The 27,368-nt window shown below is 54.6% G+C and overlaps 1 protein-coding gene across 2 annotated transcripts in view; it reads right to left on the reverse strand.

Annotated features, from left to right (window-relative positions):
• CARMIL2 (capping protein regulator and myosin 1 linker 2) overlaps window positions 1-27,368 on the reverse strand; it is a 138,545-nt gene that overhangs the window by 20,584 nt on the left and 90,593 nt on the right. Inside the window, exons 28-35 of one of the 2 annotated variants that reach the window (XM_084644406.1) lie at window positions 24,451-24,538; window positions 23,367-23,498; window positions 22,720-22,822; window positions 15,044-15,312; window positions 6,459-6,562; window positions 2,592-2,660; window positions 1,985-2,390; window positions 396-515 (exon numbers count right to left, since the gene is read on the reverse strand). In XM_084644406.1, the coding sequence (XP_084500532.1) occupies window positions 396-515; window positions 1,985-2,390; window positions 2,592-2,660; window positions 6,459-6,562; window positions 15,044-15,312; window positions 22,720-22,822; window positions 23,367-23,498; window positions 24,451-24,538 (1,291 nt within the window). The remainder of the gene's footprint in view (window positions 1-395; window positions 516-1,984; window positions 2,391-2,591; window positions 2,661-6,458; window positions 6,563-15,043; window positions 15,313-22,719; window positions 22,823-23,366; window positions 23,499-24,450; window positions 24,539-27,368) is intronic. The other variant, XM_084644407.1, reaches the window with a different exon arrangement.

Here is a 27,368-nt window from a genome sequence, read left to right on the forward strand (position 1 = left end):
CTATGTCACACAGCTGTAGTTCCGATTACACCCAATAGAAGGCAGCAGTGTACGCACATGCGCCAGGCCATTGCACTACTCTGAGCACTTGGCCAGTCTGCCATAGTTTAAATTCTAATGCTGGGGTGTGAAGGGTTCAGCATACTGGTGATATTTGCCTATTGGGGGCCCATTCCCCTCATGTAAATGGGGAGGGGGGGGCAGCAATAAGGCTGGGGGGATGGGGACTGGGTTCCGAGCAGCACCTTCCTGCTGGTTATTCCATGCAATGCCGACTCTTCATCTGTAGGCGAGGAACACAAAACCTCAAGAGCCATCCTCCGTGGGGCAGGACAAGGAGCAGGGGGAAGGTGACTCAGCAAAACCAGGGTGGGGGTGTATGTGTCTCCTCTCACCTGCTTCTTCTTCCCCTCAGAGGACAGGACTTTGGTGACCCCGATCCGGTGCAGCATAACATGGACGCGCTGCTCAAAGGAGTTGGGGATCTCCCCGTCACTCTTCTCAAAGGGCTGCCTCTGAAGGGTAAAGAGGACAAAGCCGGGGGCATGCCCAGGTGGCTGCATTACAGTCACCAGGGCCCCCACACCCGTTGTGCTGGGCAGGCCCCATGGCTTTCACCTTTGAGCCCGCCCAGGTATGGGCGGCTTCCCGGCCCCCAGCAGCCCTGTAGAGCCGTGGGGAGCCGGGCTATGCCATGGCACCTTGGCAGGCTGTCCTGCGAGAGCTCCCCATGGAGCTGCATGCTGCAGCTCTGTCCCATATGCCATGCCTGCCCCGACTGCTGCATGGCCTTGTGCCTTGCCCCCAACCCCACTGCAGCCTTCTGCAAGGCCTGCTCCAGGGATCCTCCCCCGTCCAGAACCAGGCTCCTTTATGACACTCAGCCCCTTCCACCTGGGTACAAGGGCCAGCGGGAGGGGGAGAGCGTACCCCAGGGGGCGAAGCAAGATCCATCCCTCCCCTCACGTTGCCCAGGCCGAGGGCAGGTTTGCCAAGAGACACGCCTGCCCCCTGGCAGTAACTGACGGCACCAGGCGAGTCTGGCTCGGGACACAACGTTTGTACTTCGCTGCTGGGCTGCGGCCACAGTCCTCTTCCCAATCTCCTGCCCCAGAACCGCAGCAGGTGCTACACCCCCCCGGATAGGGTGACCAGACGGCAAGTGTGAAAAATCAGGACGAGAATGGGGGGTAATAGGTGCCTATAAGGCAAAGCCCCGAACATCGAGACTGTCCCTATAAAATCGGGACATCTGGTCACCCGACCCTTGGAGCTCCCTCTGGCGCGTGTTTGCCTAAGATCAGTTCCCCCACCCAGCTGTATCACAGCAGCTATTCCCGGTCCTTGGCTGCTCTGGGCTCTTTCTGATCCTCCGTTACTGGGGCAGGCCTCAAATTCCCCCAATCATCCCCCAGGGACGTGGGCAGGAGCAGGGAGGGGCCCAACAATAGGCCCCACAGTGCTAGATTGGTTGGTGCCATCCGTGCCCCCAAAGTCCCCTGCCGCTTCCCAGGCACGGAGCAGGGAGACAGCCCCACGCCCAAACCCATCTGTAGTGCAGCCAGCAGCCAAGACTGGCTAGGACAGGCCAGGATTTGGGGCCTGATCCAAACCCGCCTGAGGTCAATGGGAGTCATCCCACAGATCCCTGTGAACCCTGGATCACTCTTAGGGTTCCCCTGGCTGGAGACACCAGCCCACACAGGCTGGGCCAGGCAGTCTGAGAGCTGGAGAACCAGCCTCCATGAACAGTCCCCTTTACATTGGCTGCAGCTCAGGCCAGCCAGGGGGGATACAAACCTCACACAACACAGAGCCTCCGGGCTCCTGCTCTCTGCTGCGCAGCTACTTAGCAAGTTCCCCTGTGCTGACTCCAGGGATGAACTGGGCCCTTACACTCAGGACACCCCTAAACTGGGGCAAATGCCAAGAGCACAGGCTCCCGGGGGCTAGGATTGGGGCGGTGGGGGAAGGGGGCTGTTACCTTTTCGTGTTTCGCTCCTAGAACCTCTTCATCCTCACCAGACAGGAGTATGAGGGACTGTGACTTGCCCTCTCGGGAATACTTGGGCCTGATCCTGTGGGCGGCATCGGGGGTCTGGCTGGGCTCTGCATTGGCCCTGGGCTCCACAGCAAGCCCACCCTCTTCGGATTTGCTCAGAGCCTTCCCAGGCTCCCCTGCCTTACTGGGAGGCTTTGAAATGTCACTGCGAGTGGACTTCCTGCCCTTGGCTGCCGAGGGGCTGCCCTCTGGCTCCTTCTCGCACTTCCAGGCCCTGCTGGACTTCGGCTTCTTGAATGCAAAGAAGTTTCCTATTTTCTTTTTGAAGGTCCGGGTGCCAGACGGCACGAGGCGGGCTGAGCCAGGAGAGATCCCCCGGGGAGCTGGGCTGGAGCAAGAGGAGGAAGCCAGGAAAAGAGTTAGCACAGGTGCTGATCGGAGACATGAACTGAGAGCAGGTACCAGAATCACTGTGCCCCCAATGCCAAGAACTGTGTCAAGCACTTCTCTGCTGCCAGCCTGCAGCCTGGGGAGCCAGTCCACAGGGAAGGGGCAGGAAAGGAACATCTCCACAGCAGAGGGGACTCACCACACCCTTGGAAAGGCAGCTGGCTCGGTGGCCTCTTGACTGTTTCCTTGTCTTTGAACTTCCCCCTGGCTATTGGGATTAGAAAAATCAGTGGGGGGGAGGCATGGTGGAGCGCAGCCTAGCCCCAGTCCTAGCCCTTGGAGGGTGCCCAGCAGGCAGCAGGATGCGGGGCTCTGGGAAGGGGCTGGGAAATGGGGGTTGGGACGGCAGGATCCCCACCTGGGAGATTCATTGCAGACACACTTAGCTGCACATTTCACTGTCTCCCCTCCAGGAGCTTCAGCCGCAGAGGTGCAGCTGCCTCTCAGCTCTGGACCGTAGCTAGGCAGGTCGGGGTCCCTGGCCCTGGGGACAACCTGTGCCGTTAGCATTCTCCAGCGCAAAGGTTCCTGTGCCAACACTTTCCCGGCCCACACCGAGCAGCCGTCCCCCCACGAGGACGGGCCGGACGTCCCCCCAGCACTCAGCCACTCCCCGGGGCTGCGCCGCTCTGCAGTCTCACACTAATCGGCCAGGATTTCTGCCCTAGCAAGTCAATAATTGAAGACGTTTCATACACAGTAGGTCAGGCGGCTTCGAGAGACACGGCCAGTCCCAGAATCACCCTGACTAGGCCCGGCTGCTGACACCACCATTCCCTGTGCCACAGGGGCTGCCAAGTCCCAGGGACTGCGCGAGAGGGAGGTGGAGAACCAGGAGCCGTCACTGACCGCAGCAGCCCTGGGTGGAGATCCAGGCTGTACCAGCATGAGCCCCAGTGTCCCGTCTCAACCTGCACCAGGACACAAGCTCAGTGGTACCCTCCTCTCCTGGCCGGGAACACGGAGGGGACTTCCCAAGGCCTCCCACTTGGGCAGGCGTGATGGCAATTTTCCTCCATGGCTGACATGGTCCCAGAGTGTAGAGATGGCCACACTCCCTAGAAGCCAGCAGTAAATAGGGGTGTGTCTAGGCGGCCCGTGAAGGTAGCCTGGGGTGGCCACACCATTACTCCAGCTAGTAGCAGACACAAGCTGGCTCTTCCTCGGCTTTACATAGCCTCAGGTGCAAGGGCCGACAGCTGGTTCTGTAAGAACCCCACCAGCTCCCCTCTGGGCACTGCTGCTTTCAGCACCACTGTTCATGATGAGTGCCCAGATCGCAGAAGACATCCTTCTCTCCTTCCCCAGCACAGGCTGCTAGATACAGCCCAGCCCTTTACAATTCCCCTCTTCCCTGCAGGGCAGGTTCCACCCAGTAACCCTTGTGCTCTCTTCCCCCAGAATGGGGACAACTTCAGTTGGCCAGGACAACAGCTGGCTGGGTATGAAAACCTAACTACTGCACTGCATGAGGCTGTGCCTGGCTCTCGTTCTTACCATGAAGGGTCGTGCATTTCAGAGCCGGGCTTCTGCCAAGTTCAGGGGATGTCTCGATCAGGGAGCACCTCCGGCTCCCAGTGCAGCAGGATGCACGAGTAGAGTTTTACACCGAGACGGGGGCGGGGGGGCAGATCTCAACACTAGTTTCATCAACAGGGATCACTATCGCTAGCTGGATGGAAAGCCCAAGTGACAAGTGGTAGGAAATATAGATCGACACAACGACAGGGAAGAGAGTCCTGCTCAGCAGGAGGCTGCTTGTGGGAGGGGTGACAGAGCAAGGGACAATGAGGAAAACAGAGACCGGAGAAGGATAAGAAAGGAGAGGGAGCAAAGGAGAGAAAATCTAGCTCAATTTTGACTCCTCCTGTGCAGGGAGGGGCGTGGGCAGAGTTTTGTTTGCGAACACACCTGAGCTAAGCCCTGCACAGGCCATGCTGCCTGGTTTCTAAGATCCGCCCCTAGCAATGTTCAGCCCACATTCAGTGCTTCCTGCCTTCCCAGCCCCAGTGAACGAGCCCTCCCAGAGCCTTTGCGGAGGTGAAAACGGATGCTAGGAGTGAGCTGCCCGAGGACACACAGCGAGTCTGGAAGGACAACCCACACGCTTTTGGCTTCCAGGTCCCAACTGACTGCATTAGCTCCCACTGCCCTTGTACACCGATTTCCTCCCAAAGGGCCATGGGCTTGGAAGGGCTAGTTTCAAATCCCAGCGCCCAGTCTGGTGCATCAGCCGACCTTGCCTCACTTCTCAAAGGCCACCTTCTGGCCGGGACCCCAAAGGGAGATGCCCACTAGCTGCAGAGCCCAGTACACTCATTGTTAAGTGTAATGGTGCGAACCCCAGTGTCCTGGGCTCATTCCAGTTCAGGGAATGGCATTCTAACATCCTAAATGCCCCCTTGCACTTCCAGTTGGATTTGGTGGGCCAGGTCCTCAGCTGGCATCAGATGGTGAGTGCCACTGAAGTCAGACCAGCTAAAGCTCTGAACCAGATTCTTACTCAGCCCCTGACCAAAACTGCGGTGTATCATTTCTGGGTGCTGTTAAACAGTTGCTGTGTAGCACCCCAGACATGAGTGCATTTCTGCAGTGGGTGAAATGATCCCTATAAGATCCCACACCCAAACACAGATAGTGTATTGTGAGAATTTGCTAATATGTTCACAAGGCACTCGGAGTGCTAGATGAATGGTGTTTAAAAGCATTGACGACTATTAATTAGTAGTGACCTGAATTTCAAACCATGCAAGGTAATTTTGCCCCAAGGAATGACTGAGGGCGATTCCCCAGTTTAGCACTAGCTTGTGACCCAGGCACCTCTTGATGCCAACTGGCACATGGCCTAAGGGTTACAGGACTCCCCTGGGCTTAGTATGCACATTCTAGTTCAAAGAATGCCACGTGAGGGCTCAAAGCCTGTGTCACACTGGTCATCGATACTGTTGTGAAATGCATGTACAGCTGTCATGTAAGGAGTTCTGTATATACACTGACAATTACATTCTTACAGCCTGCATCAAATGTGAAAAGCAGGTTAGCTGTCAGACAGGAGCGGTTTGTTCATCTAATCTGTTTACATGTAAATTGAGCATTGTCTGGTTCACAAGGAGCAGTCACTGGCATTTTAAGCTAATGAAGAGCAGAGGGGACTTTAGAAGGAAAGTAGCAGGAAGAGATAGATGTGGGGCAGGATGGGGGAGAGGAACCCTGTCTTGATGTAAATATCAAAGGCTTGTTTTTGTCTAGTTTGGGGGTGCAAAGAGGACTCCTTCAGCAAGGAAGTGAATGGGCAGGAAGTTTGCTTCATGAAAAGGGATTCCAGCCAGGCTTGGTTGAAAACACTGGAGAAATCTTTGGGTAAGACAAGCTTCTTTAGACAGGAGGAGAACTTGTGAACTAAGTTCGGTCTCTAGAAAGTGTGTTATTGATTTTATTTGTAACCATTTCCAATATTCTTATTCACACTCACTTGAATCTCTGATAATAAACTGATTCTTGTTTTCACTATAACTAGATCAAAGTGCTGTGTGTTTAAGCTAAGGGGGTCCCTTGTCCAGTTTTGGCATGGACAGTCCTCTGTTGGGGTGGTTTGTCCCCCATCTGGTACAGGGACAAACCAGATGTGGCTCTGTCTGGTAGCGGACAGAGGATGCCCTTTATGAAGGGCACGCCGCTTTGCCCCCTCCGGCATGACCCCAATTCTCCAGTGTTCTGGGATCATGCGAGCGTGATGTTATGTTTAGCAGAGCTGTGTTCTAAGGTGTAACTCATGAGCTGCGGAGTCCCGTCCCTGTGGGAATGGCAGGTAATTCTGTGCATGGTCAGTGGATCAGGGACTGGACGCTCCGAGGACTTGTGGGTTGGTACATGTGCGTCACTGCCTGTACACAGACAGCGAGGCCCACGGAGGTCCAGAAGGCAGGGCTTGTGTTGCCAGAGAGCGGACACACAGCGGGCATGGCCCAGTAGCAGCTACAGTACTGAATACACCTCGTTTACTTACAGCGGCTCCTCTTGGATCAGCTTCTTGGTAAAGAACTCCTCTAGCCCTTCATCCACGCAAGTAATGCTTCTGTCCTCGTCATTCTCAGTCGGGGCTGGCTGGACCTACGAGCAAGTGCTACAGTCAGAAGAGCTCAGTGCTGCAGAAGCAGGGAAGAGGGGAGGCGAGACGCCAGGGGAGAAGCTGAATTCAGGGGGACGCCCCCAGGAGAAAGTGAGAAATCACTCCCTGACGTTCCTACTGATGCAGCTGCTTTTTAATTGCATGCGCACGTACACACCTTTGTATGAATTTGCTGTTGAATAATAATAAAATAACAGTACTAGCAACCAGCTCTTACCTAGCACTCGTCATCAGCAGATCTCAAAGCTCTTTATAAAGGAGGGCAACACTATCCCTGTTTCACAGAGCGGGAAACTGAGGCACAGAGACTTGCCCAAGGTCTCTCAGCAGGCCAGTGGCAGAGGCGGGAATATAACCCTGGTCTTCTGAATCCCAGGACAGCGCTCTATCCACTAGTGCAGTGGTTCTCAGCCAGGGGTATGTGTACCCGGGGGTAGCAGAGCTCTTCCAGGGGGCACATCAACTCCTCTAGATATTTGCCCACTTTGCCAACAGGTGACATAAAAGCACTAGCAAAGTCAGTACACACTAAAATGTCATACAAACAATGGCTTGTTTATCCTGCTCCCTATACTATACACTGAAATGTGAGTACAGTATTTATATTCCAATGGATTTATTTTTAATTATATGGTAACAATGAGAAAGTCAGTGATTTGTCAGTATTACTGTGCTGCGACACTTCTGTATTTTTATGTATGATTCTGGAATCAAGGAGTTTTTAAGTGAGGTGAAACTTGGGGTACACAAGACAAATCAGCCTCCTGAAAGGAGTACTGTGGTCTGGAAAGGTCAAGAGCCATTGCAGTAGCTCACAAGGCCTCCCTTCAATGCCACGTGGCTGTGCATCAGAAGGGACGTAAAGAAAAAACCACTCCAGAATAAGATCACAAGCCAAGCGCTGCTTCCATCATCTAAACGGTTTCTTCCCTGTTATAGGGCGCACAGCTGCAGGCCTGACAGTCAGTTCAAACCCTCCACAGCCTTGGAGCACCTCCCGGCTGTCCCCAAACAACGCTGCCTGCAGGCTCAGAGACAAGCTCAGACATACACCCAGCTCCAAGAAACAGCCTGGCCGGGCTGGGGTGATGCCTAGCTTCCCCAGTGTACTTTGCACCAGTGTGTTTTCTTCTGCGCTTTCCCAAGAGCTGATGCTTGAAGCCAAAGCCTGTGCTATGGCTAAGCTCCCCCTGCCATTATTGTGCAGCATTTCCAGCTGCTCGGCCCTAGGTCTGAAAATTGCCCATGTGGTGCTTTTAGAACTTGTTGCCCGCTCATGCTTGGTGATGTTACCAAGTAAAGAAATTGCACCCGGTTCCAGGGAGATGGCCAAGAGCAGCCCAGTCTTCCTCTTCCCAGCAACATCCTTGGGGCACGTGTCCCAAGTGACAGACTCAGGAGCGGCCTCATAAACGCTTTCGCCTGGACAGCGGGAGACTGCGTGTGTTCCATTTCACTTTTGACTTACTGGAAAAGCTCCAGGACAAGGCGCCCAGTTTTGAAAACCCTAAGAAAACACCCCACCGAATACAGATTGCAAATATAGGGAATATTCTAGGCCAAAACTGGGTGACATCAGAGCTGTGAGGAGTCAGATCATTTGTATGCCGTATAGTCTCCAATTTCTGGTCAGCAAAACCCACCCCTCACTCCAGGTACTTGCCCTGGTGCCAGATTGCTCTCCACAGATCCTTTGCCAGTGTTTTGCCCCAGTGGTTTCTAAATGATCTATGCAGCCAGGGTTGGGGGAAGGAATTTCATCATTTCCCTTAGGAAATGATTCCACATGCTATGGGTCTGATCCTGTCCCCCTGGAAACACCACTACTCCTGTGTGTGGGAGCAGGCCCCTGCTGGCCAGTTGCTAGCCCAGATCTCCCTCCCAAGCTTCTTCATTTCATCCCATGAAGGACTCCTCACCTCTTCCATGTCTGGCCCCTTCACTGCTCTCCTCACATGCTGCTCCAGTGAGCCTCTATCTTTACTTTATGGCAGAGCCCAGATCCGAGCATCGTGGCCCAAATGTGTCAGTCACTCAACAGCCTGGGCCACGACCCGCTATCTCGTAACAGGCCTGGGTCCACCCCCAAACCACATTCCCCTCACACGTGTGCATCTGACTGGCTGGCTGCTCCCCCCACGGCCATAGGAACCGGAGAGGTTCCCCCAGACAAACACCGCTTGTTCTCCCAGGTCTAATTTGCTATTCTCCACTCCTGTGTTGGATCCCACTGGTCTCTCTAGGGTTTCTCTGCCCTTCCTGCTCGTCTCACTCCCACCTCCCCCTGTGCAGCCTCGCCTGCAAAGGTGAGGACTGGGTTAAGTGTGACCAATCAGAAGGAGGCTCCCCCAGCTAAACACATGGGGCATTGGCCTGTGCCATCCAGCAGTTCCTTTTCAACCCTGGGGTCGCGTTCACACCCAAGCCCAACCATGTGCTTTGATTGACAGGAGAAACACAAAAGACCGGCCTTCTGAGGAACTCCAGGGTGCTTGGGATATTCCCCTGGCGGGAAGCCTTGGAGGTTCACTCCCAACCCAGGCGGTGTTTGTGTCGTACCAAGGCGGTGCTATAGGCCTGCGCCCCTGTGCAGAGCAATGCCTGCAGCACACACAGCTCTCCGCTGAGTCGATTTCTAGAGGCTGTTTTCCGAGTCTAGGGAGCATTTTGCAAGGCAGACAAAAGCCCTCAGCAACTACAAGAGAGGAACCCAGCAGGATGTGTGCACTCGGAGGATAATCACTTGCGGTTCTCAGAATGGGACCCCTCTGATTCCCCCACCCAACACGATCTCTGCTCTTGCAGAAGGTCTCTATGGTTTAGCAGTTTGAGCAACAAGGCCGGGGCAAGTGTGCTCAAGGGCTCCAATGGGGAGGGCGGGGGCTGGAAACCAGCCAGGTAACTGCCTCCCAGAGTGAGGGAGGTGAGCTCAGAGCATCCAACTGCCTCTGGGTGGCGACCAGCTCTAGCCACCCCTCGAGAGGCGGAGTGGAGACTGGCGAGCGGAATAGGGGACATCAACAAGCAAGCGACACTCCGTTATTGAGGGTTGCAGACCCCAGCCAGCTCCCGCCTCCAGAGACAGGGAGCAGACAGGAGCTTTTCAAGGAACTAAAAAGGCAGGGGGAGGCCAACGCTCAGACCAAGCCTGGCATACAGGAGCCTATACCTTCCTGCCCCTTCACAGTGCCAGTCGGGTAACTGCTTGCCAGCAGGTTTCATAGAATCATAGAATATCAGGGTTGGCAGGGACCTCAGGAGGTCATCTAGTTCAACCCCCTGCTCAAAGCAGGGCCAATCCCCAATTTTTGCCCCAGATCCCTAAATGGCCCCCTCAAGGATTGAACTCACAACCCTGGGTTTAGCAGGCCAAAGCTCAAACCACTGAGCTATCCCTCCCCCCCAGAGTAACAGCCGTGTTAGTCTGTATTCGCAAAAAGAAAAGGAGGACTTGTGGCACCTTAGAGACTAACCAATTTATTTGAGCATAAGCTTTCGTGAGCTACAGCTCACTGTTGCTCAGGCAGAAGGGGTACTAGCCAGATGAACAGCTAACCAGTGGGGTGTAACATAAAGCAGGGCAGGAGAGCTATGCGATCTTCACCCCTGTGCAACCCCCGCCTGCTGAGCCGGCACATCTCATGCTCATTTTGCGCACACACACTGAATGCCAACATGGTGCAACAACAGCACTGTCCAACCAAGGCTACGGCCAAAGCACTAGTACCACGAGCCCCATTTTCAGGGGCATGTATATGCAATAAGCAACTTACATCACCATTTACAGCCCCATTCACTTTGGCCCAGGAGAACTGCACCCTTTTCCCCTAGATCTGGGTGCAGCCTGCTGAGTGCCTCAGTTTCCCCAGCTGAAGATGGGGTTAGTCACATGGGGTTACCCAACTCCCTGGAAGGCTGCAGGGATGAACTAGTTACTGTGTGGAAGGCCCTTTGGAAAGAAAATGTAAAAGCACCAAGTGCAAAGTGTTATCATAATTCTATATGTTTAGTCCTATCGACAGGGCCGTGGAATGGAACACTGCCCCCCTGAGCCCCCTCCCAGACTGCTAGGAGGGCCACGGACTCCCTGGGGGTGCAGTCAGACACAGAGCAGCTGCTAGGTTGTAATAATCCCAGCTAAACACCTGGAAGGGCTCTCATCCTCCCACACTTCCTCCTCCCCACTCACCTGCAGCAGCCCGCTCTGGCAGAATTCAAGCATGCTTATGGAGGGCTGGAGTTACTGAGCGCTAAAATGGGATCTGTTGCCTTGTGAACTGAATGCTCCCTTCTGGGGATTTTCCACGGCTCCATCAAAAGCCACAGGAGCCCCCTACCACCCCCAGTCTAAATACAATGCACAAAGGGAGGACTGGGCTACAAAGCCCCTTCTAATGCGGTTACTTACAGGAGGTGGCAAAAGCTTTAAGCACAGTCTATCTTCTCAGAGCCATCTGCTTCTGTTCCCACCATGCAGACGCACAGGCCTCTCACGAGGCAAAACTTTTGCAGAGCCCTTCGCATGGGCCTGTGTGGAGTAGTCAGGATTCTTTCCCAGCATTGTCTGCAGATGCAAACTGCCCCAGTGTCTGGGGGTGTCTGGCTCATATTCGTCCCTAGTTCTAGGTCAGTTAACTCAGACGTTTTGTCCCATCAATGCCATGAATTAAAAAGTACTTTCAAATTGCAGCAGCTCTGCAGCACTCCCAAGCCCTGCGAGCTCACAGGAACTCCAAGCGTTGGCTGGGATGGAGCCAACATTTTGATTTCTCTTCCTACTGGGCCAAACTGGTGCTTGCAGGAAATGCTAATGAGGTCTCAACCAGGGTCTCTCCTTCTTCACTGCTAAGTGTTTGCCACAGAGTGTGTCTTTTGAAGAATGCCTGTACACCTGCTAGCCACCGCTCTGCATCCCAGAGGTAGCCACAGTTCAGTGGCTTAATTATCCTTGGGATGCTCATTCTCTGACTCAGCAAAGTACTTAAGCAGGTGTATAAACCTTAAATACGCACCTGTAAAAGCTGACCTTTGGGCCATAGCCAGTAAAGCGAACTGGGACTGGCTCCTGATAGAGTGCGCTACCTCAGTGGCTACCTACAACCAGCCCGAGGCACCCGAGCAACGGCCGTGGGGCACAAAGGTGCCCTTAGCATGCTGGGGTTCTCTGCTAACCATTTCAGGCATGTCTGAGCAGCCCCAGATGTCGAAGGCACCATGCAGAGAACCCGACTAGTGAGCAGCAGCTGCAGAGCAAAGAGGGCACTGCACAACAAAACCAGACGTTGCAAGGGGCAGATGCCGAAGCACCTCGTCCCGGAGCCAAGGCGAGGGTGGGCAGCCTGGGAAAGGATGAATAGTGTTTGCCCCAAAGTTAGGTCAAATCCCTGGCACACTCAGACGAGCTGCAGTGACTCCGTTAGAAGGGTGCCTATCGCTCCAAGTGCAGACCTTGGCCCACCATCTCCAAGGGACAGAGAGAAACAAGCTACATCAGCGCTAGGTATTCCCCTCAAGAGTCCGACCCTGGTCCGGTCCCATGAGCTGCACAGGGCTGATGGCTTTCAATTGACAAGCGCAAGGCTATTTCTTCTTTGCTGGCATTTAAATCCATACCTGCTTTTCATTCCACCATTATTTGTGTCTCTGGAGAGCAATGCCAGTATTAAGCATCCACTTGCACATCATCTCTGTCAGATACGGCCCTAGCCAAACGCTCAGGCAATACTAACCCGTAAGGACTCTTCCTGCCTGGATCGGACTAGAAAACCCCACAGTCCAAAGGCAGTGCCATGCCAGTCCCTTGGGCCTGTCCCTGTCTGTAGGAGCAACTTGCTACTAGACTGGCCAACATGGGAGGGAACTCATCCTCTCTCATGTAGAGGAGATGCGTCAAGACAATCACCCTCATACTCTCAGCAGCCGTGCAAACCTTGGGCCTGACTGTACCGCTAATATAGCTTGCTAGTTAGTGAGGCAGTGGAATCAGGCCGGCTGCCTCCCATGCACCCCCGTGGCCTGGGCTCACGCTAGAGGCAGCCTGCCTCCGTTTCCCCTCTTAGACTTTTCAAATAAAACTTCCCTTCAAGTTTTTTCTTGGGCAAAAATACCCCTCCCTAGGGCCTGGGCTTATTAATGTAAAATAAGCCCTCAAAACCCTCCACTTCTCAGACCAAGTCTAGTCCTAAGGCCACCCAACCCAAGCTTCCTCTTTCTCCTCCCAGGCCTTCCTGGCTGGGGCCTTTGCAGGCTCTTCCCTGGGTCAGGGTCTCTCCCAGGCCTCCCTGCCTAGGGCAACTTCCCTGGTCTCCCGTCTTCCCCGCAGGAGCCATTCCTCATTCTGCAGATTCAACCACAGCTTCTGGAGCGTTGCCCTTTGTGCAGCGCCCTGCTGCCCTTTCTAGGGAATCCCCTGAGCCACCCCAGGGGTGCCTCACTCTATAATCAGGTCTGGCAAGCCCCAGTCCCCTAAGGGGTGAGCACCGGTACAGGCTGCAGCTCTCTTACTGCCAGTCCTGGATGCCAGCACAGCAGCGGCAATGTTCTGCACATGCCAGGTCTGAGCCCAGTGAAATCTTGGGGGGACGCGCCAGGGGAGGTTCCTGGGTCTCGGTGGTGCAGGGAGAAAGGAGAGACCCTAAAGAGCCTTTCCTCTTTGGAGGCTGGAGGTTACCCTGCTCTCATCGACACAAGGAACTGTGTTGCTGGAAAGAGGCCGTTAAGACTTTTATCATCTCAGGCTCAATAAGGAGCAGGAATGGTTTCTCTCCAATCAAAGCAATTCTCCCTTCCAGTTCATGGTGTTAGACCTTGGATGCCTGGCTGACCACCCCCCTGCACTGTGTGTAAACACACAGCCCCTGCTTGATGCCAGAGTTACCTCCCTCTGGCTGTGTCTGCTGGGCCCCAGTGGAAGAGAGGGAAGGCGAGACGCGAGGTCAGAGGGGCACCCTGTCTGCCAGAACAGCTGCGGAGCAGGGACACAGTCGCTAACCCTGACGCTGGAGAGACGCAAAATCAGCGGCAGCCTGCTGAGCCCTCTGGTAAAATCCCATCAAACCCCTTTGGCCCACAGGAGATGCCTAAACAAGGGGGTAGATGCAAGCATGCTATGAGAGGCCAGCCCAGTGCGACGCCCAGTGCACGACGTGGTCCTCAGCCAGGGACTCTCCCAATGCCCCTGCCAGGTGGCAGCTCCGCAGAGCTTGGAATGCAGGTGCCAGGCTTGATGCCATGCAGGTCCCAGGGCGGAATTCACCCTTGGCAGAGGGTAGGCTGCGCAAAGGGAGCCTCTGTGCCCCCTACATGCCAGGGAGGCGGCACTGGTGCCGAGTGGGGTTCGGAGGGTGGGCCGCACCTCCTCGGACATGAACCTGGAGTGGGCCAGACCTCTACCACTGGGAGCCTGGGGGGGGGCAACACCCCCATTACCCTTGCTCAGAACAAAGCCCACGTACGGGAGTCTGAGCCCTGCCACATCAGCATAGGGGAGCTGCATCCTGCCTGCACCGAGAGCTGATGCTTACTCCCAGGAGGGGCTGGGGAGCACCAGATTCTCCCTGTGTGCTGGGCAAACCCTGGGTTCATTCTGCATGGAAACAGAATCCCCTGCTTTGAAAACGAAGCCAGCCAATGATCAATTAACAGAAACAGCTTGACAAGGGAACCAAACTCTGCTCCTCAGCTTTTTAAAACCATCCCGCCGTGAGATGGGCTAGTCTGGCCTAAATGACTACCCACCTCCCCCAGGAATGGTGATCGCTCGCTTTATTTAGGCTCTAACTTCACAGCCCCCCAAAGTTATGTTGCCTTCCCCCGAGGCCTAAGGCTGAGTTATAAATGAACTGATTGACAGAAAGGGGGCAGATCCTGTCACTTTTGAAACTAATCAAATGAGTCAGAAGTATCAGAGAGCCATATAACAGTCAGTGAGCTTTTTTACTGTGGAAAAGATACACGGTTAATTCCAAATCTGTTCAAAAGGATAAGGGCCGTCTCATCAGGCCAGTGCATCCTTGGGGCAAACAAGCATCTAAGAGTTAAAGCAAATTTCCCAGTTTTGCTGAAGGCTCCGGTAGGTAGGAAATACACCCCCAGCAGAGACCTTCAAGCCAGCCAAAAAGGTTTCAAATCAATATAGTCAGATAGAAAACGACACTGCAAATGGGCAAAGCCCCTGCATGCAAACTGCAGCTTCTCTGCTTGTGTCACATCTACAACATTGCTGCAGCATCTCAAGATTTTAGCAATCCACCGGCAATATAAAACCACCACATACCCTCAGCTAAAACCTTCTCCTCTAAGGTAAAAACCAGCAGCGGCCGAAGCCCAGCTGATGACTGCATAATAAAACAGCTGCTGCTCGGTATCTTTCATCTTTCAGGGCTGGAATAACTGCTGATTAAAGATATTTCCCCGTGACATAATTAAGCCCTGCCTGACTGAAGAATGAAAAGCAGGCTTACACTCGGCTTGCTTGGAGGCCGCTTGTTCCTGCGGTTGGGTCGGGGCCTAGCTCGGGTGTAGTGCTCCAGTTTCTCTCCCTCAGTTGGCAGGTCCATGAGGGATTGTATGGGTGCAGGCTCCGGGAAAGGAAGCAAACTGCTTCCAGTCTCAGCATCCTTTGTGGAGGCAGGGCGTGACTTCAGAGAGGCACAGCTGACTGACAGCAGAGCCTGGTGAGTTCCAATCTTGTTATCTTCTGCCTCTGCCTGAAGATCGAGCTCCGACAGACCTGGGGGGGGGGGGGGGAGAAGGTGGAGAAAACCTTTGAAAATCTGGCACAGGCAGAATGCTGTCCCTGCGCAGGGGTTCCTGCCACAGGGAGATTATTACACAAGCAGCTCAGACAGCCTTGCAGATCATGGCTAGCACGTTCAGTGCTCCCAGCACCACAGGGGAAAAATAACCCTTGTCACAATTTGCAAAAATGCCACAGACAGTGGGAGTAGCTTGTGCATCAATCTCTTGGAACGGACTTGGGCCCTGGCCTTCCATGCACAGAATTTCCCTGGGGATCGGTGGGAGCTCGTGCACAGAGGGCTGCCAGCATCTGGGCAGACTTTCGTGCATGTCAGTAGGGCACCGGTCAGGGCTCGCTCCTGCTCTGGGCACAGGCAGCTGAAGAGCTACCAGGGGAGAAATTGCTGCTCTCCTTTTAACTTTTAAGTGGACAAAACTAGCAAGAATTGATTCAAACAGAGCCCAGTTTAGCCAGGTGGCACTTGGACTGATAACAGAGGTCATGCATTCAGTTCCAATAAGCTTGGTCTAACAGGCTAGTGTGTTAGACATAAGGTCTTGGGGCAGGGGCTGTTTCCTTGTTCTGTGGCTGTACAGCGCCTGGCACAGTGGGGTCCTGGCTAGGGCTCCCAGGCACTCTGACAAACACAACCGATAATAAAATAATAATTAATAGTTTTATCTGTGATACTGTATTACCCTGAAACAGCACACACGCCAATAGAGATTAGTCACATCCCAGCAGAGTACCCAAGGGGGGAGCTACAATGGGTGGGGCAGATCAGCCGAGTCCCACTTCCCTGCTCCCACTCACCTGCCTGTGCTCGAGGGGAATTCACCCCCGGAAGGGCTAGAGGGGATGCCCCTGCCTCCCACCCCTAGGGGTTCTGTTGGGGAGATGCAATGGTTATGCTCCCACCAAGGACCTTCTATAGCAGAGGGCGGGTCAGGTCAGCACTGCCCTTTGGCGGCCTGGACCAGTACCTTCTCTCTGGAGCCTGTATGCCTGCTGGCAGTGAAGAGGTTCCCATCACCCTTGCAGCTGGCAGTGGCCCGGGTAGGATCGATACCACTCAAAAACGGCTGCTCCGGAACCAGCCATCGGAGCCACAAGGGCAAACCCTGTGCCCACACAGAGACCAATGACTCCGATCAGACCCCATGCAGTGCTGGGGCCCACCACACTGATCCAACTGCAGGATCAGGGCCTTCGTCTGTTCAGCAGCATAAGCAAGGTACCAGGGTGAGTGTCTCTCTGAGAGGCAACAGGCAACCAACCTGGAGTGCTGCGCATTACACACCCCCATCACATGCACACCGACCGACCGACCTCAGGAGGGTGGCTGCACAAAGGCTAGTATTTCTACTGACCTGACCACACGGTGGGTTCCAGAGAGTCCACATTGCTCAGACTCTCCTGCTTGGCCCTCCTTGCTACATGCAGTTAAACACCGACGTGTGGCTGTCCGCGATCAGCTCTGTGCTGATGCAGCGCTAAGCAGGAGATCAGGGCCTAGTGCAGCTAGAAGGGGGTGCTACTAGCAGGCAGGGCATTTCCTCGCTGGGCTCAACGGCGTTTGCTTTCTTAAGTCAGTCCCTTCCTCACCCGTAGCCAGCTGGTGGGGAAGGAGAGAGAGACCGTTTCCAGGAGAGGAGCAGGAGCTGGGGTTGGACTCCCTCCAAATCCCGCTGCTGGGGCCATCAGAACCATTCCCAAATGAGCCAGCAGCTCTCGTGAGCAGGGTAGAGAGGAGCCGTGCCCGACGCGGCTGCCATGCCAGTGCAAAGAGCTAGCACTGCAGGCCCTGGGGTACAGGACACATCTTCTAATCCAGTGCCACCTGTGGGGGCTCCAGCAACACCACAGACCAGCCTGCTGCCTTAGGGCAGCCCGTTCCGGGGCCCAGCACTGGCAGGAACAGAGTGCATGTCTGGGTCCCCCAGTGGGAACGGTTCGCTGTTGAGTGGCTGATGCTACACTGAGAATGCTCCATGTGGGAAGAACCTTCTCTGCCCCAGCGGCCACCTCCCCCTGCCTGAACCTGCAGTCCCACGTGGTACATTATGTACAAAGAGCCCCTCGGGGCTAGGAACGTGGAGCGATGGATTCTGGCACAAGACGGGGATAAGAGGGAAGGTCCTTGCATGGATCTGTAACTGGTTAAAAGACAGAAAACAAGGGGTAGGAATAAATGGTCAGGTTTCAGAATGGACAGAGGTAAATAGTGGTATCCCCCAAGGTGTATTCTGGGACCAGTCCTATTCAACATATTCATAAATGATCTGGAAAAAAGGGTAAACAGGGAGGTGACAAAGTTTGCAGATGATGCAAAACTACAAGAGAGTTAAGTCCCAGGCAGACTGTGAAGAGCTACAAAAGGATCTCACAAAACTGGGTGACTGGGCAACAAAATGGCAGATGAAATTCAATGTTGATAAATGAAAAGTGATGCACATTGGAAAACAATCCCAACTATACATTTAAAATGATGGGGTCTGAATTAGCTATTAGCACTCAAGAGAGATCTTGGCGTCATTGTGGGTAGTTCTCTGAAAACATCCACTCAATGTGCAGCGGCAGTCAAAAAAACACGAACAGAATGTGAGGAACCATTAAGAAAGGGATAGATAAGACAGACAGAAAATATCATAATGCTGATATATAAATCCGTGGTATACCCATATCTTGATACTGCATGCAGTTCTGGTCACCCCATCTCAAAAGAGCTATATTAGAATTGGAAAAGATACAGAGAAGGGCAACAAAAATGATTCAGTGTACAGAACAGCCTCAGTAGGAGGAGAGATTAATAAGACTGGGAATGTTCATCTTGAAAATGAGACAACTGAGGGGGGGGGGATGAGAGAGGTCTATAAAATCATGACTGGTGTGGAGAAAGTGGATCAGGAAGTGTTATTTACCCCTTCACACAACACAAGAACCCAGGGGTCACCCACTGAAATTAACAGGCAGCAGATTTAAAACAAACAAAGGGAAGTTCCTCTTCACACATCGCAGCGCCAACTTGTGGGGATGTTGTAAAGGCCAAAAGTATAACTGGGTTCTAAAAAGAATTAAGTAAGTTCATGGAGGATCAGTGGCCATGAGCAAAGATGGTCAGGGATGCTACCCCATGCTCTGGATGTCCCTAGCCTGCAACTGCCAGAAACTGGGAGCAGACAACAGCGGATGGATCACTCCGTGTTGCCTGTTCTGTTCATGCCCCCTGAAGCACCTGGCATGGGAAGACAGGACACTGGGCTAGACGGACCATTGATCTGACCCAGTGCAGCCGTTCTAATACTCCCTAGAACTGGCAGGTGTACGTTTAAGGGGCTCATGGAGCTCACAGGCCCAAGCGACCTCTATTTGCTCCTTTAACATCCCAGGTTCCACCCTCCAGTTGGCAGGTTGCATCTTCCCAAATGGCAAGGGCCTCTGTTCACTCCCTCTTCTGCAGGCTGGGCACGCTGCCTCCACGACTGCTCCCAACCTTTACCAGCCCAAGCAGGGAGATGCAAAAAGAACCCCGTTCCCCACAGAGCAGGGACCAGCACCCCCACCCAGCAGCCCTACTGAGATGAGTTTAACTCCTGCGCCCCGTTGTGTCCCACTCACCGGCGAAAGGCACCCTCTGCCCTTTGGGAGAGAATGGAAGGTGCAGTGAGCTTTGTCAGCTCCTTGTTTTTAGAGGCAGGATTATACCCAGTACTTGTAACTGTGAACGCTTGAACACCAGACCCCGGTCTCCCAGGTAAGTGGGCAGTCAGAGAAGCCACCGGTGCTCCTCCATGACTGCTGTCCTCTAGCTGGTTGTGGTAACTCCAAGACCCCACACACCAGAAATGGTACATGGCCTAGCTATGCTGCCCCATTGCAGCACATACCCCAGGAGTCTACAAGCTGCCAGGGCAGCCAACCCCACTCCCCAAGCACAGCCCCCCACTCTGGAGCGGAAGGGGTTAGACCCACGTGTACTGCAAGGAAGCTTGTTAGCCAACTGGCCAGCCCTGGATATGGCCCGCAGCTCCAGGGGCAATGCTAACAGATATGGAATGATCTGGTCCTTTGCAGAGTTTTCCCTCTCACAGCCCAAAGTAACTCAAGTAACAAAAGGTTTGGGGGAAAAAAATGCGAGCAGAAACCTTGGAAATCTGAGATGAAAACACCCGAGCCGGAGTGGGAATAAACACCCTGCAGCATGACTGCATTACCGCAGAGACCCAGGCATAAAGCGGAGTGGAAATCCAGGGGCTGCTTTTATTTTTGCCAGAGTCGGTGCCTGTTAGAGCAGCGCGGGCTAGGCAGCATTCCGGCTACTTTTATTTGCATTACAGAGGCTGCTGCTGGCTCTGGATTTCCTCACTGTGCGCTGGGGCCTATTCAGGGCCCCGATGGTCAACACTCTCTCCCAAGGTGGGGCCCATGACGCTGTCACTGGGCTCGGTGATACATGGCCAGCGAATCCTTCCAGAGCTGGACTCGGAATCACACCAGGATCAGACCCTGCTTCTGCCGAACACCCAGGTCCCGCTGGTTAATGTGAAACAGCCCACATCCTCCCCCTCATTCCTCCAGTGAGCTCCTGTCAAGCGATACTGTCACCAGGAGGCTGGCTTCCCAGCACAGACTGTAAGACCTGAAGCATCCCATGGCAAGGCACAGCATGCAGGGAAGGGGAAGGCAGGCCAAATGCCATCAGACAGTGCCTCCTTCGCTGACATTTTCAGAAGCCGTCTCCACTGGGTTTGCTCGCCCATACAAGCGCGGAAAACCGCTGGAGTGAAGGCAGAACGTGGAATCTTCTACAAACAATTCCTGGATTTATCCTTGTGTCACCACGAAACAAGGAACCACAGCTGTTTGACAGCTGCCCCAAAAGACAGAGTGCCACTCACTCCGCGGATAGCCCCAGGAATGGTCCCATACGCAGGGCATATTCCTAGCTGCTGGATTTGCAATGAAACCCCTTGAGTTCACTAAGGTGTGTGAGTGTGAGAGATTCACATGCACCCAACCTCCCTGTTGGCTCATTTATTCCACCACATGGGCAGAATAAATGATGGCTCAGGGTTAACTCCCCTCCCCCATCAGGCCCACATCAGGGAGCTGGGGGCGGCAGGATCCTGAAGGACCAGCAGCTTGGGGCATAGGCTGCAGAGAGCCCTTCACACACAGGGGATTCCACTCCTTGGAGAGGGAAACATGCAGCTTGAGCCCTAGATGTTTGCAATCCTGGCACAGCAAAACCTCCTTTCACTGCAAAGCAACATATCAGAGCTTCATAGGGGAGCCCAGCCCAGTCCTTCCTCCCTCTAGATCTAAGAGCCCTTGGGGGAGGTTCTGCTCCTGTTCCATTGTAGCAGACGGCTACTCCAGCACACAAAGCTGTTGGGTATGGATATTTGTACAGGATGTTTTGCCTGTTGAAAGCTTCCCTTTAAGCAAATCAGTTTTTCCAACTGGCCAGATTCTGTGACAAGAACGCCTGGGGCCGACCTGCTACAAACCTCCCTGTGCCCTCTCTGTGCTGCAGTCGGAGGGTGACACCTGGAGCTGACAAAAGCTGCTCTGCCAGCGTCACCATGGAGAGATGGCAGCCGCGCCCGCCTCTCCCGAGCACTGCAGATTCTCGGGGTGTGTTCTACCATCGTTTGATACTCATCCGCCTGATCTACGCTGCGCACCAGACAGACCTTCCCCTCGGAGCAGGGAAGTAGTAACATCTCCCTGCAACTGCCTGTGGACTAAATCAGATAAAGCTTATTTCTACAGACCCAGCCAATGGGAAATGCTCCCCCCATGGGACAAAGCACTAGCAATGATTTTCAGATTCCCACAAGCCCTAAATCGATCTGGGGCTCAGCAGTAGGGCTGAGTGGCTCGAGAAGTCGCTCTCCTCACCCCAGAGCAGAGCCATGAGTCACAAATGCCTCACACAGGGTTATTACTCAGAGAGAGCTGAAAACTGCATGTGCGCCTTTCTAAACAGATATTCATGGGGCTGCCCCAGGGCATCTTGGGAAAGGAGGCATTTCATTTCATGTCACAATTCCTTACAATGGCTCCAGTCACTGGCCCCCGGCATTTTATGCTAAACAAGGGGCCGGCACTTCCTATTACGCCTCCCCATGGACTCCAGGGGAACTTAAAACCATGCCTCACAACATGAAACAGGTGAACCAACTGGGCCAGCGACCCCACATAAGGGGTGATACCAGCACTGTCCCAAGCTGACTGGCACCAAGCCTGCTGCTGATCTGGAGGCCTGGAAGCTAAACCATGCTAAAATATGGGGCTGTGGCCACAGGGTGCTAAAACCACTAGAGAAGGAGGAAGACTTTGGGGACAATGCAGACGAATATATCCAGGCAACAAGGCGTTTGTATATCAGTCACAGAAGCATGGCTTTGATCTGCTGTGTTTGTTCTCATAAAAGAGAGATACCAGGTTCACTCTGTCCCGCAGAAGCTCTGGAGTTTGGCTCTTTGGAACCAGGAGAGCTGTGCAAGCTGGTGGAAAGGCAAATTTCAAGCGAGATCCCTTCCCAGATCTGCATCCACATGGTGCCAGCAGCCTTGTGGGTAATTCTGACATCGCCTGGCTGACTTATAGCAACGTGACTCAAAAGCAACACCTGGTGTGAGGCGATCAGTGAAACCGGTAATGCCAAAGCCCCAAGATGGCCAGGGCAGAGGGCTTAGCACTGCTCCTATTGGAGTCAATGAGAGTTTTACAATTGACTTCTATTGGAGAAGGATTCGCTCCAGATGCAGTAAGTCACCATAAAGCTCTTCAATGGAGAAGCAGCCTGTGTCCAGTTCAGGGGCCGGGCAACGTCTGCGCCAACCAGACTACATCAAAAGTCAGGCCCACCCCATATCTATTTGGCTGCCCGCGGGAAACAAACCTGCCATCTTAGGCCAGTCTCTAGAGTCCATAACTGAAACGCACCACCACGAACCCCACCGAGGAGACGGAGAGCTGAATACTAGCCACACTGGGTGGGAGGACTGTCACCACCACCTTAGGACTGCTCCGCGGCTGGCCAGGGGCTGGGACCTTGTCTCGTTCCCATGTGCATACCCTGGCAGAGTTTCACTGGGCAAAGTTCACTGCCCCCTGGGACTCCTACTTAGCGCAGCGGGCACTCTCCAGGCCTCTCTGCTCAGCATCCCTGTATTTTGACCATCTGACCTGCATACCTCTTTGAAGAGAGTCTGTCTCCTGTCCTCATAGGTTCTGTAGCCCCTCCCTCCACCCCCATCCCAGAATTTAAGTCATCAATCCCTGGTAGTGCAGGTGTCAGATGATAGACACCTGGATATCATCTGTGATGCCACAATAGACACCTAAAAATGACCAACCCTGCACATGTCAGAGTAGCCACTGACTCACAGTTGTAAGCAGACAACATCTCTGCATCAGCCTTACTTCTCATGGCAGGCATGGGCCGGATGCTCCTGAAGTGCTTGTTCTTCCTCCTCAGAGCCATCTTATACTGCAGAGAGAGGGGGAGATGTTGCTTTTCAGCATGCAGTGCTCTGCAAAACGTACACAGGACTAATTGCAAGTGGAGAGCAATTCCATTCGCCTTTCTTGAATAACCGGGCCTTGGAGGGGCTGAGATGGCAAAAGCCAAGATTACAAAACAAAATCTGGCAGCTGCATTACAGGCTTTGGGCCTGATACATTTGCATTATAAAATGGACTCCAAATCATAGAATCTCAGGGTTGGAAGGGACCTCAGGAGGTCATCTAGTCCAACCCCTTGCTCAGAGCAGGACCAACCCCAACTAAATCAGGAAGGCTATAGAAATCCAAACACTCCCAGAGAACCACCCAAATCTATGAACGATTGTACCGGCAATTATTTTAATTGTCTTTGTCTAGACAGATCAGCACCCCTTGAGCACAATTAATATTGCTCAGAGCTCAGGGAAAGGTTTAACATCTCCTTCTATTGGATCTTGATTTAATATCTTTAACCCACTGTGTCAGCCTGGACATTAGCATGAAGGGGAGAGAAGGAACCCAAGCCATACCTCCTCAGCTGCAAAGCTTTTCTCAGCAACATCCAGCAGATTCCTGCTCTTCTTTAGCTGAAAATCATCTTCCTCAATATTGTCTGCCTGTAGCACATGAAGATCTGGAGGTTGCTTGGCGAGATCTTCTGCCTAAAACCATTAAGTAGCCCTTGAATGTGCCCTGCCGTGCTTCATCAGGGGGAATAATTTATGTATAATAATGCCCTGCTCCTTATGAGCTCCAGTAACGTGCCATCCATGTTTCTATTGCTAGCAGGCTTCTGGCCTGCCAAAACTTCCCCCTCACAGCCCAGGTGTGGTGCCAGCAGAGCCCACTTCAGACACAGAGACCTGGCACAAAAATCCAGCTGGTGTTGGTTTTCCCCTGGCAATTCCTTACCGCTCTCAGCCACAGGGTGGCTCCTGGCCCTGCACTGAAAGGGGCAGGAGACAAATAGCACCAAAGAGTCAATCCCAGGATGGTGCCATAGCAAGGGGAGGGCAACAAGCCCAGCTGCTCTGCTGGGGAGGGGGAATACCTGGGGGAGAAGCCGGCCTAGGAGAAAAGCAGCGAGAGGAAGTTCTGGAGGGGGCTGCACAACAGCTGCTCCCCGTCACTAGACTGGGCAATGCCCGAGGTCAATGGCCTTGGCACGCCAGGGATTAATTGTGGCTTTAAGTCAGAGCCCTTGGTGAGGAGTGTGGTGGAGCAGTGACTCAGGTCGGAGGCAGGCCCGGTGCCTCCGGGGCCCTTGGAAGGGCGCAGCTGCCTCACCCTGTGCAGACCCTGGAGAGGAGGCAAGAGCCACAGCTCCAGTCTTGCCCTCTTTGAAGGCTGGCTCAGCTGCGGGTGCTAGCCCTGGCAGCTGCCTAGGACTGAAGCAGGGGAGAGTCTTTGCAGTCAGCTGCCCCGTGCCGGGCAAAGCCCAGTCTAGCCCCACCAGTACAGCGGGCACCCTGAGACCCCTGGGCCGCACCAGGAAGTGGGCCATCCATGTGGCCGCCGGCACTAGGAGCAGAAGGGAGAGGCTGTGTGCTCAAGCTGGCACCTCTCTGCCTGGCAGAGCCCCGGAGGAAGGAGAGAACAAACATGGCTACTCACCAGCCTGCACTGAGCACTTGTCAGGTCCTCCAGCACCTCGTGGATCAGCCCGTCGGCCACAGCCGCAATGACAGACAGCCTGATTTCGCTGTGAGAAGAGATAGGGCAGTTAGTGCGCGGCGGGGCTGAGCCCCCCATCCCATGGGAGCAGTGGAGGGGAGAGGGAAGGCCACAGAAGCCAGTTCCCATCCCAGTAAGCCAGTGCTGCAGCCAGGGAAGACGCAAGAGAACAGGCCAGGAAGCAGGGCTAACCAGGCCCCCACCCGCATCGCACTCACGCTAAGGAGCCGGAGTCGCGAGCCTGGCCCCACGGTACCAGGTGTTGCATATACAGCCCCTGCCCCGCAGAGCTCACATCGAAGTACAGGCCAAGCTGGCCCCTGGCCACTGCAGTGGTGCTGGGAGAGAGCCTGCCCGGCAGCGTGGAGGGCAAGGCCGGCGCGAGGGCACGGGACAGGAAGCCAGGAAAGCGGAGAGGAAATGCCCTGACAGGCTGAACATGGCCCCTAGGATCAGTCCCCAGCCCCGCCGTAGACTCCCCGCACCTCTCAGCCTCCCCATCATGGGGATAGCGAGACCGGCCTCTTCTGCATGCACTAATTACTCCAAGGGGCCCAGAGTCCCTTGCCTGGGCAGCCCCACAGGAGGGGTCAGAGCCCCCCAGCCATGCTGGGGGCGGTGCATCACCCTGAGGGAGTCCCTGGGGCACCGGAGGAGGAAGGTTTATGACCCCCTCCAAAGGGGAGCCCTGCACTGTGGGCTAATCTGAGGGGGGAAGGACAAGGCCAGAGCCCCGCCGCATCCTGCCCTCGCTTGGGTGGCCAGGGGACTGAGGGCCCTAGACCTTGTACTGCCCCATATGCAAGCTCAAGCTGGGCTGAGCTGGGCTGCGGGGGGGGACAGCTGCTCTCCAGACCCAAATACCTTTGATAGTGAGCCAGGAGCAGCAGAGCTAACAGACCATTCCAGCAGCTTGCAGATTCGCCAGGCAGCCCTATGTGGTCTGTGCAACAGACACCCACGAGACCAGGACACGGCCCGAGCACAGACCCCCCAGCCCCGCCAAAGGGAAAGTGGTACCAGGCACCCCTCCGCCGAGCCGCAGGGAGTGGGCAGACCCACGCGGAGGCTGCCTGAACACAATCTGCTCGTGCCAAAGCTGCCGCCCTCACATCACCTGCACTTGGTTCCTAGGCAATGGGGCACAGGCAAAAAGGGGGGAAATCAGAGTCACCTCCCACAGCCTGGGCCCTGTGGCAGAGGAACAGCTTAGCCTTCTGTACAGCAGGAAAAGTGAAGGGATGGGTTCCCAGGAAGCAGCTCCCACAAGACCCTCCGTGCAAATAAACCAAGGAGGGAATGTGAACTGTGGGCCCAGCGTCAATCTTGTCTCAATCTGACATCGTAACTGAGGCCTAGACACCTTGACCCTGGCCTGGTCTGGTCTAGGGCATTGAGCAGAGAACTGGGACCTATGAGTCCCAGGTTCTAGGCCCAACTCTGCCACACGCTCACCATGTGACTGCACCTCCCTGCCTCTGTTTCCCCTTCTATAAAATGGGGACAATGATTGCTGCACTCCTTTGTCAGGGGCTCAGCTCCAGCAGTTTTTGAAACACAGGTATGGACTGCCAAGGAGAGAGGATTGTGAGCGCCAAGGATTATTCGACTGGTTAGCACTCACCTGGAAACTCCCACACATGCATCACAAGTGGCTGGGAGCCCAGATCCAGAATCTGCACTGGGAGCCTGGCAGGAAGCCTTGAGCCAGCAGGGAGGGGTAAGGATTTGGGCAGGGCGGGGAAGTGCAAGCCAGGCTGCTCTGGTCCATCTGGCAGGGAGCTGTGGTGCAAGGGGAGGGACAAGGAGCCTGTGCCACCGCCACTTGGGCAGGGATGCCCCGTCCACTTGCTTTGCCCACTCTGGGCTGCGATCACAGAATATCAGGGCTGGAAGGGACCTCGGGAGTCAGCTAGTCCAACCCCCTGCTCAAAGCAGGACCAACCCCAACTAAATCATCCCAGCCAGGGCAGTTTCCCCCTACAGACACTGGGGAGGGGGGAAGCAGGGCTAGATGTGGTATAATGCACCCCTTGAATTGGGAAGCTACATCTGCCCCATGAGGGATGCTGTTATTCTCTGTTTGGATCCGAGATGCGACCCTGCAGGGTGCTGAGGGGTAGATGCTTTGCTCCTTTCAGGAGCAAGCCCCTAGTTCCTTAAAGGGAGATCAAAGGCTGGCGTGAGTGCGAAGCCCAGGCCTGGGCCTGGCCCAGCTATCCTGTAAGAAGGATGCCCGGGAACATCTACTAGAGGGGAATGGGCCGGCATTTTAATTTGCACAGAGGACATGAAATACATTTGCTCAGAGACAGCAAACTAGAGAGGGCAGCCCAGCCTCCCTGTAGGCGCTGGGGAGCCAATCACTGTAGCCGAGAACTGCTGCCGAGCAATTTAGTCCTACAAACAGACGACCCTCTCCCCCACCCTCAAGGTTACGGTGGAAGTGAATGATCAACCACACAGGGCCTGATGGAGTCTGACTCCCAGACAGAATTCACGCACCCAGTTTCCCTGCTACCTCATCCGTGAAGCAGCAGCCCCGGCCTGAGAACTCTGCTCTGATGGGTGCTGACTGGGCTAGTCCCGAGGCCAGGAGGCTGGGGTGGGGGGTGCGAAGAAGGGACTAGTCCTACGTCACAGACTGCCCCACATGTATGGTGCAGAGCCTCTGTGATGCCCACACCCTGACATGCGGAGAGGGGAGAGACTGGTGCCAGGGAGCAGCCTGCCCAATACAACATGCTACCTCGGCAGCCAGCTGTGATTTCAGCTGCAAATCCCAGTGGAGGCCAACGAATGCTGGCCCAGGCAGGGAGCTGCATGGAGGTCCCTGCTACACTGGACTTGCTCACTAC

This window comes from Lepidochelys olivacea (assembly GCF_965140295.1).
Source record: "Lepidochelys olivacea isolate rLepOli2 genome assembly, chromosome: 12".
Lineage (NCBI taxonomy): Eukaryota > Metazoa > Chordata > Testudines > Cheloniidae > Lepidochelys > Lepidochelys olivacea.